The sequence below is a fragment of the Peromyscus californicus genome, unplaced genomic scaffold (genome assembly GCF_007827085.1).
Source record: "Peromyscus californicus insignis strain IS unplaced genomic scaffold, ASM782708v3 Scaffold_12__1_contigs__length_115047231, whole genome shotgun sequence".
Classification (NCBI taxonomy): Eukaryota; Metazoa; Chordata; class Mammalia; order Rodentia; family Cricetidae; genus Peromyscus; species Peromyscus californicus.
Window position 1 is genome coordinate 86,625,984 of NW_026294413.1, and position 20,905 is coordinate 86,646,888.

At 45.0% G+C, this 20,905-nt stretch overlaps 1 protein-coding gene across 1 annotated transcript in view; it reads right to left on the minus strand.

Annotated features, from left to right (window-relative positions):
* Positions 1 to 20,905, minus strand: part of Rft1 (RFT1 homolog) — a 41,618-nt gene that overhangs the window by 9,766 nt on the left and 10,947 nt on the right. The window contains exons 6-10 of the mRNA XM_052733746.1: positions 17,564 to 17,701; positions 8,969 to 9,047; positions 6,038 to 6,088; positions 5,128 to 5,258; positions 3,645 to 3,789 (exon numbers count right to left, since the gene is read on the minus strand). Of these exons, the coding sequence (XP_052589706.1) occupies positions 3,645 to 3,789; positions 5,128 to 5,258; positions 6,038 to 6,088; positions 8,969 to 9,047; positions 17,564 to 17,701 (544 nt within the window). The remainder of the gene's footprint in view (positions 1 to 3,644; positions 3,790 to 5,127; positions 5,259 to 6,037; positions 6,089 to 8,968; positions 9,048 to 17,563; positions 17,702 to 20,905) is intronic.

The following is a 20,905-nucleotide window of genomic DNA, read 5'->3' on the forward strand; positions in this document are numbered from 1 at the left end:
AACCGCCTTTGGGAAGAGCCAGGCCCAGGCCCAGCAGCAAACTCCTGAGACAGAACCTTCACAATCCCCGGTGAGAACCAGAGGCCCCAGTGGTATGGTGTCACATCCAGCAATATATTTTCAAGAACCTTGTTGACCAAGGCCAGTGGGATGGCTCAGTGGGTAGGGTGCTTGCTGTCAAGACTGATGACCTAAATTTGATCCCTGGGACCCACACAGTGGAAGAAGAGAACTCACTCCTGCAAGCTGTCCTGACTTCCACATATGTGTGGCACCAGTACACACACACGTGTACACACACACACACACACACACACACACACACACACAAACACACACACGTGTCATTTTTTAAAATTACAGACCAAAGACTAGAAGCTTTATCATGAGATTGATTCCTCTCTTTTCAGAGGACTATTATAAAACAGAGATGAGCAAATAATTTCTTTTTCTTTTTTCTTTCTTTCTTCCTTCCTTCCTTCCTTCCTTCCTTCCTTCTTTCCTTTTCTTTCTTTCATTGTCATTTGGGGAACAGTGTCTCATGGAGCCATGGCTGACCTCAAACTTTTTTTTTTAAAGATTTATTTATTATGCATTGTGTTCTGTCTGCATGTATGTCTGCAGGCCAGAAGAGGGCGCCAGATCTCATTACCAATGGCTGTGAGCTACTATGTGGTTGCTGGGAATTGAACTCAGGACCTCTGGAAGGCCAGCCAGTGCTCTTAACTGCTGAGCTATCTCTCCAGCCTGACCTCAAACTCTTTATATAGCCAAAGATGATCCTCCTGAGTATTGGTATTTCAAGCATGCAAACCATGCTTCCTGAATGAGCCATTTCTACTAAAACAAATGATCACTCAAACTATAACCCAGCAATTGCACCCTAGGTATCCATCCAACAAAAATGAATACCCACGGTCACAAAATGTGTACTGATTCTATTCATAATCACACAAACTGACCAGCAACAGGAAAAAGGATAAGCACACTGGGGCCTTCCATTCAGAGTAATACTTCTCAGCAAGAATACTTCTAAAAAGGGGGCTGCAGAGATGGCTCAGTAGTTAAGAGCACTTGCTGCTGTTCTTTTAGAGAACCTGGTTCAGTTCCCAGCATCCACACAGTAGCTTGTAACTGTCTAAAATCCACTTCTGGTGATCCAATGCCCTCTTCTAGCCTTTAAAGGCACTAGGCATGCATGCAGTGCACATAATACAGGCAAAACATTCATACACATAAAATTTAAAAAAGAAATTATTTTAAAAAACAAAAAAAAAAGATTTCTGGGCATTGTGGTGCACATCTTTAACCCTAGCACTTGGGAGGCAGAGGCAGGTAAATCTCTGAGCTCTAGGTCAGCCTGGTCTACAGAGAGAGTTCCAGGCTAGTCAAGGATACATCACAAGACTTTGTCTCAAAAACAAACAGAATCCATGTATTAACAAATGTCAAAAACTTTAGACCAAAAAAAGACACAAGAGTGTACATGCTGTATAACTTTACGCACCTGAAAAGAACTTATTTGTCTACTTATTTATTTATGTATTTGAGGCAGGGTTTCTCTGTGTAGCCCTGGCTGTCCTGGAACTTGTTCTGTAGACCAAGTTGACCTCAAACTCAGGGATCAGTCTGTTTCTGCCTCCAGAGCGCTGTAATTAAAGGTGTGCGCCACCACACCCAGCTAAAATTCTTTTTTAAGAGCAATACTACTGCGGGAATGTAGCTCAATGGTCTAACATGCACAAAGTCCTGGGTTTGATACCTAGCAATACACACACACACACACACACACACACACACACACACACACACACAGCCCCAAACAAACCAGAACTGATGAAGCTTGGGCTGAGAATGGTAAGAGTGTTTGCTTAGCATCTGCAGAGCCCTGAATTCAATTCCTAGTACCTAAATAAACCAACACATGCAACATATAAATAAAGTGATAAGGCCAAACCATGGAGATAGGACATTCTTTTCTGCTTAATGCAGGAATCCTTTCTAGGCAAAGTCAAGTTTTATGAAAATACTTAAGTGATCACAAAATAAATTACTGGGCTGGGCTGGGAAGAACAGTGATGTGAATGCTTTCTGATATAAGAAATTCATCTGGACTCACAGCACTAGTTAGAACAAGAAGAGAGATGGGATAAGAGGGAAACCCAGTAGGCAATTTGTGCAGACCCTCATGCTACCCAGACAGCAAATGGGCTTTTCAGGGTGGTAGCTTGGTGCCAGCTTGGTAAATAGTAAAAGGCAATGAGCCAGGTGTGGTGGCATGTGCCTTTAATCCCAGCACTTGGGAGGCAGCCGCAACATAACGATGGCAGTTCATTTATATCTGTAGGATGAATTACTCTACCACAGGAGCATGATCATGACTGGACGGCCCCGCTTAGGCAACATCTTATGGCTATGTTAAAGCAAAGGCTGTTTTCTAAGTGGTCAGAGATAGCATCAAACAGTTGGATCCCCTATCTCTGCATATAAACTTCCTAATGGCTTCCTAATGAGGCCTCCCAAGCAGTTGCCTGATGGAAATGTACTGCTTAAGGCACACACTCCAGGGAGCCACAAATCATATCACAGGCTTCACAGCAAGCATTTCCTCAAATTTAACAACTTTTGGTTGTAGAAACATAGTCCTTTTTTTTTTCCAGTACCAAAAGTCTGAGCCCCATTGTGGCAACTGAAACATGAAAATGTAAAATTGTACTGACAGGGCCCTTTATATTGAGATGGGGCAGCAGAGAATCTTCCAGGTTCTTGTCTAGGGATCTGAGAAAATAAAAACTTGTCCGCTCATTCCAGGATAAAAACTGCAAAGGGGCCAGGTGGTGGTGGCGAATGCCTTTAATCCCAGCACTTGGGAGGCAGAGGCAGGTGGATCTCTGTGAGTTCAAGGCCAGCCTGGTCTACAGAGTGAGATCCAGGACAGGCACCAAAACTACACGGAGAAACCCTGTCTCGAAAAACCAAAACCAAAACCAAAAAACAAAACAAACAAACAAAAAAACAAAAAAACCTGCAAAGGGATGGTCAGCCTAGAGCCCGGCATAGGTTGAAATGGGTAAAAACCTCAAGGACCTGTAAGTGCAGTGAAATTCTCAGCAGCCTGGAGATCAAGTATTTCAGTGACAGAATCAGTCCATGCTTTTCTCCTCCCAAACCAAGAGTCAAGAGATTAAATATATAATTTTACTTGCCTAGATCACTTTTATTCTAGGCAAATGGCTCTGCGTTCTCTTTCCAAGGCTTTTACTCATCACACTCTGAGATTGACATGGCATTTACTATCTCGGATGTATTTAGTACCAAGGAGAGACCCATCATAGCCCGCACTCTGCTTTCCTCCCTCACTTAGAGGAATCACAGCAAGGAGGACTCACCACTCCTTCAAGTGAGGGTGAGAACTGATCACCCTGCTGCAAGCTGATTGCACACTGATTGTTTACTGAGAGTGAGACCTGGTGCAAGCTGATTGCACACTGATTGTTTACTGAGAGTGAGACCTGGTGCAAGCTGATTGCACACTGATTGTTTACTGAGAGTGAGACCAAGTGTGCACATGGCCTGAATTTCATGAGCTGCTTCTATTTCTCTTCAGAAATCAGAACAAACCCTTTACAAAGTCTGGCACATACCTGATCCTGAACTAAGCATGGCTCCTCCATAGATGTCCAGAGCCAGTTGAGAATAGGCAAAGCCAAAAACAGTAATGGTCAGGCCAGTCAGCAAGGCCAGCTTGAGGAGGGACTCCAAAACTGCAGCAGCCACAGCAACATCCTCCTGGCCAGGGGAAAGGGAAGAAAGTCAGCTCAGTCCAAACCGAAGAGCACCCTGTGCAGGCTAGTTCTTCCAGTGAGGGCTCTCCTGTCTTCTGAAGCCTGTATTTGTCTTTATGACAATTAGCAAATGAAAGGGAGAAGCAAGCCATGTCTCTTTAGGTGGGAAGTGGGAGGTTTAGTTTTCAGTTCATTCAGGATAAATTTCCAGTGTTGCTGGAAACACTTGATCCTCATATTTTCACCTAGACTAGTCAGATCTGTGCTTCTCCTGATTGATGACAGGAAATTCTGTTATTGTCAATGTTCACTTTGGAAAATATTCCTACGTCAGACTTCGACCCAGATCTAACTTTCAGATACTGGGAATAAATTACATTTTGTAAAGTGTCTTCTAAGACATGGAAGGGGTGGACCTGGACTCTTTTAGTTGCCAAGTCAGTCGGAAGGGCAGAGGGGAAGGCTCCTCAAGAGAGAGCACTTGCTGCAAGCACGAGGGCCTGAGGCCCTGAGTTCAAATCTTCAGCACCCATGTTCAAAAACAAAAAGCCTAGCACTTGGGAGCAAGTCGAAGTGGGGGAGCTCCTGGTTCAGTGAGCAACCCAGTCTCAAGGAAGAAGGCAAAGAAAACAGAAGACACCTAACGTCTTGTTCTGGTCTCTACATGTGCCCGCACGAGCACCTGTACACTCACATATGCATCTCACACACAGTAAATTAATAAAATAATAAAGTCTAAAATCTTTTTAAGGCCAGGTGGTGGTGGCGCATGTCTTTAATCCCAGCACTCAGGAGGCAGAGGCAGGTGGATCTCTGAGTTCAAGGCCAGCCTGGTCTATAGAGCGAGATCCAGGACAGCAGGGCTACACACACAGAAACCCTGTCTTGAGAAAAAACCAAAACAAAACAAAAAAAGAGCCAAAAACTTTTTAAAGTAAGTCAGAATTTTTAGTGATTACAGGGCTGGGAATCTAGTTCAGTTGGGAGAGTGCCTGCCTACCTTGTCCAAGGCCCTGAGTTTGAATCCTCACAATGCACAAACTGTCTACAGTGACACAAGTGTCTGAAATCCCAGCACTTGGGAGGTTGAAGCAGGAGGCTCAGAAGTTCAAAGCCATCCTCTGTTACTCCAAGTTTGAGGATAGCCTGGTCTACAGAGTGAGTTCCAGGACAGCCAGGACTAATAGTAAGATCCTGTCTTGAAAAACAAAACAAAACACACACACACACACACAAAGCAGAATAGGAGAAGAGGAGATCTAGAAGGAAACGTCAGATCGAACTGAAGGAAAACTGACTGCCCCACAGTTCTTCCCTGAGATGACACGAGGACCAACCTTACCTGTTTCTGGTGTGTGGCATCCTTTTCCCTCTCTAGCACCTTAGCAAAGAAGATATAAAAACTCTCCTCTATTGGCTGGAAAATTAGCCTAGCCACAAGAGACCCCAGATTATTCACTATATCATACACACCTACAAAACAGAAAGGAAGAGCAATAATCATATTAGTTCTTAATTTCACAGCACTATAGGAAAATTCTTTTTCTAATTTATGTTTAATTTAAATTCTTTAATCTGTTTTTTTCTCTTGGATACAGGGTCTCACATAGCCCAGGCAGGCCTTGAATTCACTATACAGCCAAGAAAAACTTGAACTTCTGATCTCCCACCTCCACCTCCCAAGTGCTGGGATTATAGGTGTGCAGCACACACACACACACACACACACACACACACACACACACACACACACACACTTTCCACAGTGCTGAGGATTAAACTCAGGGATTCCTGGATGCCAGGCCAACACTGTACTAACCAAACTGCTTCCTCAGTCAAAAGTTTGTAAATTTGGAGAAAGACTGTATATTCACGTGGTTGAAGAAATGATAGGTCTTGTACCAATGGTAACATCTTGCAAAATCTGTGGTACAGTTTTGCAACCATGACCCTGCCCTTGATGCAGTCGAGAAGGTGCTTTTATCACTAGTCTTTTAGAAAATAAGTCATCAATCTGGAGCTGGCTTTCCTCTACTTCTACTTCCATCACTCTGGTATCACGTTGAAAAATAACACAAACCCTGAGAGACTAATCAGGCACACCAACCGGGAGCAGATCTTTATGACTATGATGAGCCCCACCCCTCAAATTGACGACTGCCACTCAAGTCACACGACGGGGCATCATCAAAGACCTAGTATCTATTAGTGGTATCCATTTTTAATTAAAACACTACAGACTTCCATCTTACCCTGATCGCCAAAGTTTAATACATTCAAAAATGTCATCACGTATCGCTCGCCTATAATAGAAAAGCAAAGTTATTGGCATTTCAAATGCAACATCCATTTCTTCTTTCCTTTTTTCTATTGATAAATACACTCCCGACCACCCCCCTTTTTTTGAGTGCAAGAACAGACTCAAACTTGAGAATCTCCTACCATGCCTTGCTGGATGCTGGACTTAGAGGTGTGTGCCACCATGCCTGGCTCTGAGAAACATTAGATAACCAATTAAAGATCAGTTCAATGTCTTAACACTGAATTTCACACCATCTCATAGCAACAGTTCAGAAAGTGCTGAGGCCTTTATTGACGGAGTCTTGAAGCCAAATTAATTATTATTAATAATTAATTATTTCAAAACCAGCCTATTAACAATAAAATAGGGGGAGACTGTGGAAATATTAATAGTGAAAATGACTTCCAAGTCTTAAAGGAGAACACATTTTCTTTCTTTCTTTCTCTCTCTTTCTCTCTCTCTCTCTCTCTCTCTCTCTCTCTCTCTCTCCCTCCCTCCCTCTCTCCAGGGTTTCTCTGTGTAGCCCTGGCTGTCCTGGAACTCACTCTGCAGGCTGGCCTCGAACTCGGAGATCTACCTGCTTCTGCCTTCTGAGTGCTGGGATTCAAGGTGTGCACTATTATGTGTGGCTTGAATTTTCTTTCCACAAATGAAACACCCTGGCCGTGATAGAGACAGCACCAAACAGTGGCCACAGGCCCAACGAGCAAGTTCTCACTGCCTGGCAACTCAAAAAGAAAAGCACTACAAGGCCAGGTTCCCATCTTCTCACAAGACTCCTCTCTCTGATCTGTCTCCCTGTAAAAACAACTGTGTGTGAGAGGGAACCCCATTGGTCCTCTCAGGTTTCCATCTCTATGCTCCTCTAACGCTCCCTTATTTTGAACAGTTCTAGCTTTTATAAATACAGTCAGACTCCATATCTATGAGTTTATGACTCTAATGATCAAGCTAACTGTAAATCAAAAACACTTAGAAAAAAAATGCATTTGAACTGAACTTGTATGGCTTATTATTATTATTCTCTAAATAATACAGTATAATGATAACTTTACATAGTACTTGCATTGCACTAGGTACAATTAAGTACTTCTGAAATGATGTAAACCATAAAGAAGGGTATGCCTAAGTTATATGCAAAAAAAAAAAATACACTATTTTATACAAGGGACTTGAGCATCCTTAGATGCTCAACCAAAATCTGATACCAAGATACAACTGTATAGTCCCCTGTCAATCCCTGAGTTCACACCTTCAAATGGCTCAAAAGTATTTGCAAAAGTCCGGGCTCAAACCCAGAGGTGGTGATTATGCCTTTAATCCCAACACTCAGGAGGCAGAGGCAGTCGAATCTCTAAGTTCAAGGCCAGCCTGGTCTACAGAGTGAGTTACAGGATGGCCAGAACTATACAGAGAAACCTTGTCTCAAAAAAACAAAACAAAACAAAACCAAACCCAGTCCAGGCTCCTTAATTCTGCAGTTGAGGCTTTTTATACACTAATTCCCAGCTGTCTTTTTGGCCTCCTTTCTCAAGCTTTACCCCACTGTGTTTCCATTCTCGGTTACCCCTGCCTGCCTGAGTTTCGCTTCAGCAGCTCTGGTTCAGTCTATAACTGACTGGGGCATCCTCACCACCTACAATGGATTTTTAAGGCTCCTCCCTGTTTTCTGGCAGGAGAAGGCTCCCCTTCACATTCCGAAAGCTCCCTTGGGGCAGGACACCCCTCTCAGACATCTGCATCTCTTTCCTCTTCAGTTTCCTAACAGTCCTCCAAAAGAAATGAGGGGTCCTCAAGGAGCTTGTGCTGACTGAGTTAGGATCTCCAAGCACAGCCACATCAGTGCTTTGGTGAGAGAATGAACATCTGGAGGCCATGGCCAGTTGCTGCTTATCTGTCTTTGTTCTCAGCACCCGACAGGGCACAGGAAACATGGGGGCAGAAGGGGAACACACACACTCTCACTACTGTACACAAAACAGTTTGTTTATTTGTTTGTTTTGTTTTATTTTTCAAGACAGGGTTTCTCTGTGTATCCCTGGGCTGTCCTGAAACTCCCTCTGTAGACCAGGCTGGCCTCGAACTCAGAGATTCACCTGCCTCTGCCTCCCAAGTGCTGGAATATAGCTGAAAGATAGCTGCTAAAAGAGTTTTAAAAACATATAGAAGTTAGGTTATGATAATGGGATTATGTTTTTCTCTAATTTTCAAAATTTATCATTGATGTAACACTTTTATAATAAATTTATTAAATGATATAATTTGGGCTTTTCCAGTTAGATTTTGCTGCAATTTGAGTGTGAAGTGTTCCTCCAAGTCCCATGTGTTCAAGCTTTGAGCCCCTTCAGAAGGGACTGTAGGGAGACAGTCAGGCCACTGGAGCACACTGCTGAGGGACATATCAAAACTCTGCCCCTCTCTGTCTGTTTCCCAGCAAGCCTCCTCTGCCATTCACTAGCATCACCATCGTATACTGTTACTGTGGGCCAGATTGACCCTTTCCTGGGGTTGAGTTGTTTGTCGCAGGTGTTCTGCTACAGTAACAGGAAGCTGACTAACACGGACTTCGATTTCAATTAAGCTATCCTTTGTTACTACAGGACTCTAAATCTCGACCTCTGGTTTCCTCATCCCTGTACAGAGGGAGCGAGTATCTTTGATAAGGCTGTGGAGAGCTTTAAAACTAGACAGCTTAGGTAAAACATAAAGCCAAATAAATACTGGTTCCCTATCATTATTTAAAACAAACTAAAGCCAGCATATGTCTAAGAGCCCTCTGCCAAGGGCTCCAGACAAGAGCTCTGGGGTCAGCAGTCCTGTGAGATCTTTTTCTTCTTTTCTGATCTCCCAACTGCTCAACGCGACCTTTTACTTTACTTACCTTCTGTCAAAATCTGCTTCAAGAAAGACTGTTTGAAAAAACTCCAAGTCAATTTAGCCTCTTTCCAATTGACAAATGCCTAAAAGAAAAACAAAACATAAACAAAATTTCCAGCATTTCAAAGCTAAGAGCTACCTGAGAGGCAAACTCACTTTTGGCCCATAAGGCCCCAACTTGAATAGTTCCCATCAAATCATCAATCAGTGCTAGGCACACAGAACCAGAACATACCAGAACATAACTTATACGGCAGCTATAATTTGAACCTTGAATGTTTCTAAAGGCCTTGTGTTGAAAGCCTGGTCCTCAGCAGGACCAACTGGAAAGTGGCAGAGCCTGTGTGCAGTGAGAAGGGCCAAGGCCTCCGAGGGTGTGCTGCGGAGGGCACTGTGGGAAGCCAGCCCCTTCTCTTCTTTCTCATCCCAGACAGGAGGAAACTGTTTTGCTCAGTCATATACTTCCGACACTGTGTGCTGCTCTGACATAGGTCCAAAGCAGCAGGACAATTGGTCATGGATGGGAAGCTTTTCTGGATAGGCATCTTGTAATCTCAGTACCCAGATGGTTGAAGCAGAAACATTCTGAGTTCAAGGCCAGCCTTAGCTATAAAGGGAGTTAAAGACCAGCCTAGACTACAAAGTGGGCCCTACCTCAAAAGACAAAACAAAAACCTCAAGGAAACAGGAGTTGTGGCTCCTGAAGTCCCAGCATCAGGAGGCAGAAGGAACTGACCTCCTCCAAGACCACTCTGGGCTACAGAGTGAGTTTGAAGCCAGCTAGACTATAGAGTGAAACCTTGTCTCTAAACAAACTAAAACTAGACTAAACTTTCCTTATGATTTATTTCAGGTATTTGTTATAGTAACAGAAATCTGACTTCCAAAATTGGAAGGCAAAGTCTTAGGCATGCCTAAATCATACATGAAGAACCCTAAAGAATTCTTGCTGTCTCTTTGGATGCCTTTAAAGTCCAGACAGTACACTACCACATCCAAAACACAGTTCACATTCAGTACTTTTCTTAAAAAAATAAATATAGATAGACAGACAGACAGATTTGTTCTTCAGCACACGAAGCTAAAGAACAAATTCCACCCCTGTATTCCTTATCTTAAGGCCAGGTTCAGCTACTTAAGGCCTTGGCACAGTTATAAGGTGCACTCACACATTCCAGAAAAAACTCAACCTTCTCAGAAGTGGTACAGCAGAGGAAAGGAGACATTAAGACGGCAACAGCAACAACAAAACCCCACCTTTACCTATGACCCTTTTGAAACCTCCAGGAGCCTCACACCACCACTTCCTAAGGACAACAAAGATAAGGAGACAAATACTCCGAAGATCAACCTATGGGCCTTTAGGCCAGAAAGCTGACTACAAAGTGAACAATGGAGTAACTAGTTTCCCTCAGTTCCTAGTGGGGACACTTCTCTGTCACACATGCATCCTGGAATCTCAGATATTAAATCTAGAACAACGTTTCCCAGTAGAACTATAAAGCTTAGTTTTCTGCAGCCACATAAAACAGGAAAAAGAAACAAAATCATTTTGTTTTGCTTTCAAAATGGGATCTAGCTATGTAGCAAGATAACCTTAACTTCACCATGTGGATTAGTTACTGGTCTCACTGCCGTGATAATGCCTGACAAGAGTGATTTAAGGAAGGAAGGAAGGAAGGTGTACTCTGGCTGACAGTTCCAGGGGACAGTCCATCATGGAGAGGAAGGCAAAGGCAGGAGTTGAGGGAGCTGGTCCCACTGAATCCACAGTCAGGAAGCAAAAAACAATGAATCCCAATGCTCAGCTTCTTTCTCCTTTCAATTTAGTCCAGGATCCCAACTCATGGGATGGTTCTGCACACACTGAGGGTGGGCCTTCTCACCCCAATTAACCTGATTTGGAAACTCCCTCACAGACATGCTTTCTCCAGGCAGAAGGAAATTGAGCCACACGATGTTTTAACACTGAGCATCCATCTCCTTTCTTGAAAACAAAAGGTACCAGACAACTTAACACCACGAGAGGGCACTGTGGACCACTCATCCTCAGACAGACTCTGCCCAGGATTGACGCTGGGGAAGTGAGGACACAGCATCTATCTCCAGCGTCACATTGCCCCTGCCGTGGCACAACGGTGTTCCTCTGAGGGGTCTGTGCTGTAGCACCTGTGCTTTTTTCAAAGGAAATGGAAAGCTGAAGCTTGCCCACGGGCCCTGGGGTCCTGCCACCCCCTCCCCAGACGGACTCACTTAGGTAGCCTAGGCTGGCGACCTCAAAATCTTGCAGCCATCCTCCCTCCTCGGCCTCTCAGATGCTAGGCCTGGAGGTGTGTGCCACTATGGCAGACCCTGTGATGCTCTTGTCGAACCTACTTGCCAGTCAACAGTAAAAGCATTTGGGCAAATGACTCAGCTCTCAAAAGAGAAAGTCCTTGGGAGAGTGAATCCTAACGCCTTCAGTGTAGCTGGCCTGTGGTTCGGAAGGAATGGCCACGCTGTTTACTACAGCCAAAGTGTTCATTAAGGACACGCTGGCAGGAAGTTCACTCTGAGGCTTGGGTTCTCAAGAAAAGAAGGAAGCAAATTCTAGGGACTTATATCCTTTTATTTAGAATGGCTATGTCACTTGGGATGGTGGGTGACACCGTTTAATAAAGCTGGTTTGATACTATTGAGCTCTGGTCTAAGCCAGACATGAACTTCTCTGAAATCTCCTAAGGAGACATCCTACAGCTCTGCTGTACTAATGGACATGAACTTCTCTGAAATCTCCTAAGGAGACATCCTACAGCTCTGCTGTACTAATGGACACACTGAGGCTTGGGAAGTGAAAGGTGAAGACGGGCAGTAACTAAACGAAAGGCCTAGAACCAGAGTCAAGCTCATCCTGCTGAGTCATTCTTCCCTTCCAAACTTCTGACTCAGGATGATCAGCCGTAGCCCTCTCACACTGCTAAGTCCCTGGGAAGCCTGAGGCCACAGCCATCACCGCCACCATACAGCACTCTCTCCCTTCCCCTTTCTCCTCCCATCCCAGGCCTCACAGGTCCCTGACTGCCCCAGACTTGCCCACCCTCCCATCTTTGTCCACCTCATGACTATCCCTCCACGGCTTACCTGGACTACGGTCTCAGGCTCCCACCGAGACCTTTGACCTCCACGTTTGCCCTAGCCCACCCTTGAAACTGTAGGTTCAAGCTCTGGCACCAAGCTCAGAGCCTGCAGTTTAAACTGCTTTTTGACTGAGCCCAAAGGCCATGGGCAAGATGGTCAGCTTTGCTAAGCCTCGGGGCTGTCACCTGCAAAATGAGGTAAGCTCTATCTTCCAGCGAGATTAGCAAGGCATGCTGGCACACGTCTGCAGCAACAGCACTCAAACTCTGAGGCACAAGTGCTGGGGATATTATTTTAAGGTGTGTTACTTTTGTTTATGTTGCATTGGTTTAACTGTGAAGCTGTGTTACTGTGCCTGTCTAAAACACCTGATCGGCTAATGAAAAGCTGAACGGCCAATAGTGAGGCAGGAGAAAGGATAGGCGGGGCTGGCAGGCAGAGAGGATAAATAGGAGAAATCTGGGAGGAGGAAAAAGAAAGAGGTAGCCAGAGAAGGAAGATGACTTCAGGGACCAGCCACCCAGCAAGCCACAGAGTAAGACTTACAGAGTAAGAGAATGAGAAAAGCCCCGAGGCAAAAGGTAGCCGGGGATAATTTAAGTTAAGGAAAGCTGGCAAAAAAACAGCCAAGCTAAGGCTGGGCATTCATAATTAAGAATAAGCCTCTGTGTGTGATTTATTTGGGAGCTGGGTGGCTGGCCCCCAAAAGAACAAAAGAGTAAAATACCAACAACACCACACAAAGGAACTAAGAGCTTAAGGCTGGATATATAGTGAGACCTTGTCTCAGAGAGAGAAGTCCTGTTTTGTGGAGCTGTAGGGGGCTGAATGAGGGAAAAGCAGGATACTATTAAGCTCCTCCACATGACACCATTAAAAAACCTTTCAGATGGGTGTGGTAACCCAGCACTCAGGAAGTCAGGACAAGAAACCACAAGTTCAAGTGTTTTGTTTTTTTGGCTCTTTTAGGGGGCCCACCACCTAGCTCCCAAATAAATCACACACGGAGGCTTATTACTTATGAATGCCCGGCCTTAGCTTCGCTTAGTTTCCAGCCAGCTTTCCTTAACTTAAATTCTCCCAACTACCTTTTGCCTCTGGACTTTTCCCGTTCTCTTTCTTCTGTAAGTCTTACTCTTTCTCCGTGGCTGCTGTGTAAACTGGGTGGCTGGACCCTGGAGTCCTCCTCCTCCTCCTCCTCCTCCTCCTCCTCCTCCGGCTCCTAGATCTCCGCTCCTCCTAGATCTCTCCTTCTATATATCCTTTCTCCTGCCTTGCTAATGGCCATTATTCAGCTCTTTATTAGACCATCAGGTGCTTGAGACAGGCACAGTAACACAGCTTCACAGAGTTAAACCAATGCAACATAAACAAAAGTAATACAACCTTAAAATAACCGACTACATTCAAGGGCATCCTCAGCTGCATAGTCAGAAGCTAGGCTGGGTTACATTAGACCCTGTTTCAAAAAAAATTTCTGGGAGAAAGACAACCATTGTCTCCACTTGTATACCCAATGCTGAGCCCACCTAGTTCCAACTGGTAACTCCAAACCAATGGCCACACAGTGGCTAAACTCAGTGGGTCACAAAATAAAATGAAAAGCTGCGGAGTTCACCACAGCAAGCATGTCTTCAGTGTGACCATTTGAGGTGCCATTAATTTATCACAAATCTAAATGAAGCCAGGTGGTGGTGGCACACGCCTTTAACCCTAGCTCAGGAGGCAGAGATAGGCGCACCTCTGAGTTCAAGTCCAGCCTGGTCTATAGAGTGAGTTCCAGGACAGCCAGGGCTACACAGAGGAAACCCTGTTTTGAAAAACAAACAAACAAATCTAAATACCTATAAAGAAACTGGAATTCTCCAGACTAGGAAGGAAACCTGTGATTTGGTCAACTGATCTTGCACCGACTGTGAGGATAGATGGACACCGGAGCGGGTGCACAGAGCTGCTCGTGGGGGATGAGTGCAGACTATGCTCTCCTTATCATTGGTGTTACTGTTGTTGAGGCAGGGGCTCACTATGCAGAGCAGGCTGGCCTTGAACTTACAGAGATCCACCTGTCTCTCAAATGTTGGGTTTAAAAGATTACACCACTATACCTGGCCTAAAAGTCTTCTCTTTACCCCTTTAAAAATAATAAGCCTGAGTAATTTTTCTACCTGGAACTTCCCAATCTTTAAATAAATAAAAAACTACCAAGGGCAATAGGCCCAGTTCTTTTGGAAGACTAGTTAACCACACAGATCAAAGCTGGCCCACAGGGCAATTACAAGGAAGTGGATTCCAACAACTACATGGTTTGGGGTTCCAGCCACTTAACTCCTCTCACCTGGAAATGGAGACAACAGCACTTTTCTCACGGGACCGTCTGAAGATGCAACGCAAACGCCCACGTTAGTGCTGGCCGAGAGCAGTTACTGTAGACTGCTCCTTCCTCCCCTCCCTGAAGCTGGCTCTCTCTCCCTTCATCCGTTCTGGCACTACTTGGAATTGAACCAGGGCCTTATAAACACTAGGCTATATCCTCTGACTCTCTTTTTTTTTAAATTTTGAGACAGGGTCTCACCAAGCTGCCTAAGCAGTCTCAAACTCACTATATAGCTCAGGCAGTCCTTGAACTCTTGATCCTTCTACCTCAGCTTCTTGCGTAGCTGTCATGTGCTATCACGCTCATCTTAAATGGCTTTTTCAAAGTTCAAATGATTTCATGGAGATCCTGAAGTCGTCCGATGAGCCTCATGGGTCATATAAGCCAACAGTTTCACTTTAAAAATAAAGACTCTGGCCTGGTCTGGCGGTAGTCCATAGTCCCAGTTCTTTGGGAAGATGAGACAAGAAGATTGTTTGAGCCCAAGAGTTCAGCACTAGCCCAAGCAAAAGAACAAGACTCCTCTCAAACCAAACCAGAGTACAGGCTTCAGCTCTATCCCTGTTGCTCTCCAAACCTCCAGGAAACTCTGAGGCCTAGAAACATCCCTTCCTGGATTTCTGTGTCCTGAATCACACCAAACACGGGATGGCCATTTCAGAATGGGGGCATCTGTCCCAACACTACAGGCGCAGGTACTTTCAGTGTGGACAGCCGGTTAAACTATGACGCTCTCATGCCATTGCCATTAGCGTTAGCCTCGCTCCACACAGCCACCTCTGCTCTGGGAGCAGCAATGTGAAGATGGTGATGCCCACTTGTGCCAGGCCAGTGTTAAGCCTGTAGAGGTCCTATCTCATTAGGCTCTCAAGACCTTAAAAGGGATAGATCATTATTACCCTTATTTGGCATGGAAAGAAGCTACTAACAATTCAATTGCTCTGTTCCAAAACATGCTGGAGAACAGGGGCTGGTCCAATATGAAAAGCTGGTCAGGTAACAGTGGGTACTGGGAGATCTTGGTGGAGGAGGGACTCTTCTAACCTGCAGTCCTAACCATCTATGCCCACAGATGAGACAATGGCAGCCCAAACTGTCCCTGATTAAGGTTTGCTAGGAGCAGCTGATGAGTACGGAGCACTCCTTGTTAACAACTTCACGAACCTGGCTCTGACACATACTATCTGCTCCTTCTTAAAAACTTGTATAACAGGAAGCCGGGCGGTGGTGGCGCACGCCTTTAATCCCAGCACTCGGGAGGCAGAGCCAGGCGGATCTCTGTGAGTTCGAGGCCACCCTGGGCTACCAAGTGAGTTCCAGGAAAGGCGCAAAGCTACACAGAGAAACCTTGTCTCGAAAAACCAAAAAAAAAATAAATAAATAAAAACTTGTATAACAGGACTGCTGTGGGATGGTCTGTATATCAAATGCTCTGATTGGTCAATAAATAAAACACTGATTGGCTAGTGGCCAGGCAGGAAGTATAGGCGGGACTAACAGAGAGGAGAACTGAGAGAACAGGAAGGTGGGAGGAGACACTGCCAGCCGCCATGACAAGCCGCATGTGAAGATGCCGGTAAGCCACGAGCCATGTGGCAAGGTATAGATTTATAGAAATGGATTAATTTAAGATATAAGAAGAGTTAGCAAGAAGCCTGCCACGGCCATACAGTTTGTAAACAATATAAGTCTCTGTGTTTACTTGGTTGGGTCTGAGCGGCTGTGGGACTGGCGGGTGACAGAGATTTGTCTTGACTGTGGGCCAGGCAGGAAAACTCTAGCTACATAGGACTCCTAAGATTCTATTCCCATGTTTGGCTACCTTTTCAAATAATCACAAAAGAGAAGTCCAGTGGATACCTTTCTACTAAAAACAAACAAGCAAGCTAGCAAACAGGTGCTGAGAAAAAGGCATGTGCTCAGCATGGAGCGATCGAGTGTCTGAGGGAAGGCTGTGTGGTGTACTGTCCTACCAGATGCTTTGGCTTCAGGCCAGCCAGCAGCACTGACCCATCGGAGCTAGGAACTACGTGGCAAACAGCCTGAGAGTGAAAGAGTTGAGCGGAACAAGGCTATGCTCCATTCCCACATGCCAGCATCCAGTTTTCTCATTTGGTCTGATGGGAAAGCAGCCATGTGAAACGCTGGCCTCACAGCGAGATTTAAAACAAACAAAAAACAAAACAAAGTGACCATGAGCCAGACATGGCATCTTTCATACAAGCACTCAGAAGGCTGAGGCAGGAGGATTGCAAGCTTGAGGCTAGTATGGGATAAAAAGCAAAACTTTGTCTCCAAAAGGTCCAAAAAGAAACAACAACAACAAAATAACCGCTGGGGGTTATCCGGGCATTCTCGGAATTCTGGACTGCCTCTGCCAGAGGTCACCGCACAAGGACTAGAGGAAAAGCATGGAAAAGAGTTGAGCACGAGAACCTGACCCCGCGGGCCCCTGATTTCGCTCCGCCCTCACCTTGGGCAGGTACTTAAGTGCTCAGTGTCAACTCCCCTGCAATCCGAAGAGTGACAATGTCAGCCTTGCAGAGCAGCTGCAAGCACTGCCTGGGGCACGTGCAGCATGTATAGGGCCTAGCAGAGGCTTCTCTACCGGGAGTAGTTTAGGCTCTGGGGAGTCACCGCTAAGTGCTGCATGGATGGGGGTTGGGGGAGGGGAGTAGTGTGGGCAGCATCAAGAGGCCAGGGATGTAACATTCTGCAGTGCATACAACAGTCCCCATAGCAAAGAATGTCCTGCCCCAAAGTCACCAGTATGAGATCTGGAAATCCTGGCCTGGAAAATGGCAAGGACTCAGAAAACACAACCTGTGAAATGATCTTTCCTACTATAACAATAGCCAGTTGCAGTTCCTTTATCTCAAGGATAACCATCATCTGTGAATAAAACCATAAGAGATAAAAATGCATTACTCGCCGGGCGGTGGTGGCGCACACCTTTAATCCCAGCACTCGGGAGGCAGAGCCAGGTGGATCTCTGTGAGTTCGAGGCCAGCCTGGGCTACCAAGCGAGTCCCAGGAAAGGCGCAAAGCTACACAGAGAAACCTTGTCTCGAAAAATGGGGAAAAAAAAAAAAAAAATGCATTACTCACTCTGCTTCTTGTAATACTGGGTAATAGTTGTGTTATTTTGGAGACAGGAAGAGTCCGTTGCTTGGTTGATTCTGGGGAACGCAGTAATTTTATTAAATAAATCACATAGCAGAGCACCAGAACAGCGGTATAGAAAAGCTGAAACAAGAAAATAAAGGATTGAAATTAAATTGTTTTGATAAAAGCATAATTACAACAGGACTACAAATATTCTCTTCCAAGGTAAACAGAACTGTCTTAATGAACTGCACTTTCCAAAGAGCAGCACAGCATTCAACTCAAGCCTAGCTCCACAGCAGCACCTTGGTGCACAGACTCCAAACACTTCACTCTTGGAGAACAGAATCACCATGGCAGATGGCCACGCAGTAAACTGTGGCTCCAGGTGTCCTCACTGTGTTGACAGTCAGGAATCTGCCATCATTAGGACCGGGTTTTCCATAAACCGTGGAACCTGTGTCATTTATGATTACAAAGCAGAATTGGGCATTGGCTGTCTCCTCCCCACCTAGGACATTGGCAGGGTGACAGCTGCTTCAAGCTGCAGGAGGAAAAGGTGGGGTCGTAAGAAGGTCCACCTCACCCTCCACCCATCTGGGACAAAAGATCAGTTCTGGTCAGAAGCGGGCCATCTAGCTTTTGTTTGAGGGTTGGAAATGAGTATCCAAAGGGCCCTGTCACAGGCTCCCTTCTTCCCTCTTTCCCTTCTGAGAATGGCAACACCCCAGCTCAAGAACTAGGGTCACCAAGACCCTCTTTCTACCTGCCTGCATCAAGGCACCTCGTGTCAAAAGGCATGTGGTAGGTAAAAAGAGGAAACATGGTTTGGTGGGCTTAGTCTCCTAGGCACTCTACTCTCAACCATAAGCAAGGATGAAGCCTGCTATCCACCAGCCTTCAGGCCTCCAGCCCGTAAAGACAAGCAGTGTAGCTGTGAGCCACAGCAGCCAATACCCATGTCCTTTGTTATGAGTGCGCTCTTCCACCTCTCCACGGTTTCTGAAGACAGGGTACCACAGCCACAGGACCCTCCCTACTGTTTCCATCAGGAGAAAGTCACAAGATCAAAGTTACCATTTTAACTACAGGATTCAGTGACGTGCAGTACACTTACATTGTTGTAAAATCACCACTATCTGATTCCTTAATATTCCATCACCTCAAAACAAACTATTGACCTTTGAAGCAATGACTGCTCATTCCCCCCTCACTTAGCAACCACTCAACTGCCATGTCTGTGGACCTGCCTATCCTGGACATTATAGATCAATGGAATCATATAACTGCCCTGACCACTTCTTTCACTTAGTATGTTTTCAAGGTTTATATATATTGTAGAATGTATCAGTAGCTGTTTGTTCTTTTTTGTCTTGTTTTTTTTGTTTGTTTGTTTTTTTGGTTTTTCGAGACAGGGTTTCTCTGTGTAGCTTTGCGCCTTTCCTGGGACTCACTCTGTAGACCAGGCTGGCCTCGAACTCACAGAGATCCGCCTGGCTCTGCCTCCCGAGTGCTGGGATTAAAGGCATGCGCCACCACCGCCCGGCATCTTGTTTTGTTTTTTGAGACAGGTTTTCTCTGTGTAGCCCTGGCTGTCCTGGAACTCACTTTGTAGACCAGGCTGGCCTCAAACTCACAGAGATCCACCTATCTCTGCCTCCCGAGTGCTGGGATTAAAGGCATGTGCCACCACCACCCAGCAATTGTTTATTCTTACCACTGACCTCTGGCTGTCTTGGGATTCTGTAGACCAGGCTGATCTCAAACTTGCAAGGGTCCTACTGCCTCTGCCTCCAGAGTGCTGTGATCACATGCAGGCCATCATACAAGGCATGATGAATAGTATTCCATTGTATGGACACAGCAAAGTTTGTTTATCCAATTCATTAGCTGATGGGTATTTGGGATGTGTCTACCTTTTGGCCACTGTGAACAGTGTTATGAACATTCTCTTTGGTGTACACACTTAAGAGTGGAAATGCTGGGTCATATGATAGATCTGTTTAATTTTTTTTTTTAAGATCTGTTTAATTTTTAGAGGCACTATCATACTGCTTTTCATGGAAACTGAATTATTTTATGTACAGACCAGAAATACACTAGTTTCAATTTCTCCACAACCTTGCCTACATTTGTTATTCTATACCTAACAAAAGAAATACCCACCCTAGTGATTATGAAGTGACACCCACTGTGGCTTCTATTATTTGCTTGTTTGTTTTCAGTCAGATTTTCTCTATGTAGCCCTGATTGCCATGGAACTCACAAGGAAGACCAGGTTGGCCTTGAAGCCCCAGAGATCCACCTGTTTCTGCCTCCTCAATGCTGGGTTTGAAGGTCAGAACAGGCCCTCACTATGGTTTTGATTTGCATTTCCCTAATAATTATTGATCCTAAACATTTTTTCATGTGCTTTGTTGCCCATTTATTTTTATATATTCTTTAGGAAAACGTCTGTTCAAATTTTTTGCCCAGTTTTGAGCTGAGCGGCTTGTCTTCACTGTCGAGTATAAGTATTCTTATTTATTCTGAGGTGAGGTTTACGGGAAGTTTAAGGAAGACCTTGGAGGCAGGTTTGACAAGGGAACTCTCAGTGCCCTGGGCAGGGCTCACGTGTTGCTATGAACGGTGTCACTGGACCAAACACATCTGTCAGTGACTGTCCTGTGCAGCTCCTACAGGGCTCACGGTATGGAAACAAATACCTTCAGTTTCCTTTGCTCAACTATGACCCTATCATGGGTAGGAGCTGTGACATCAGAAACACACAGTGCCAAGTGCCTTTCCCATAGTAAGAGCCAATCATAGTGAGCATTTCTGAGGCCCTTCATCCTGCTAGAGAGAACACACAGAAACAAGGATAATGATGAAAACTATAGTTCTAGGTGCAGAAAGATAAGAAAAAAATAACTACAGAGAATTTGTCTAAACTATGTATCGATTTTCAAATTGGTTTTGTAGGCAATTTTCATTCTTAATTAATTTTAAATATAATTACTTTGTGTCCCATAAAAGTATCTGTAGTGTTCAGAGGACATAGGAAAGAAGGTCAAATAAATCATTACTAGGCAGCATCTTCACCTGCCTTCTCAAAGACTAATAAACATATAAACCAGAAATCCAGGCACAGAAGTTCATGCCTCTAATCCCAGGAGTTTCGAGGCTCATGTAGGGGTACCGCTCTAAGTTCAAGGCCAGGCTGGGCCAGTGTGAAACCCTGTCTCCAAAACAAAAACTACAAACAAACAAACAAATCAAAACACAGGAAAACTGACAAACTGAAGCCAGGAAAACTGTGAGTTCAAGGTTACACAGCAAGACCCTGTCTCAAAAACAAAAAAAAAA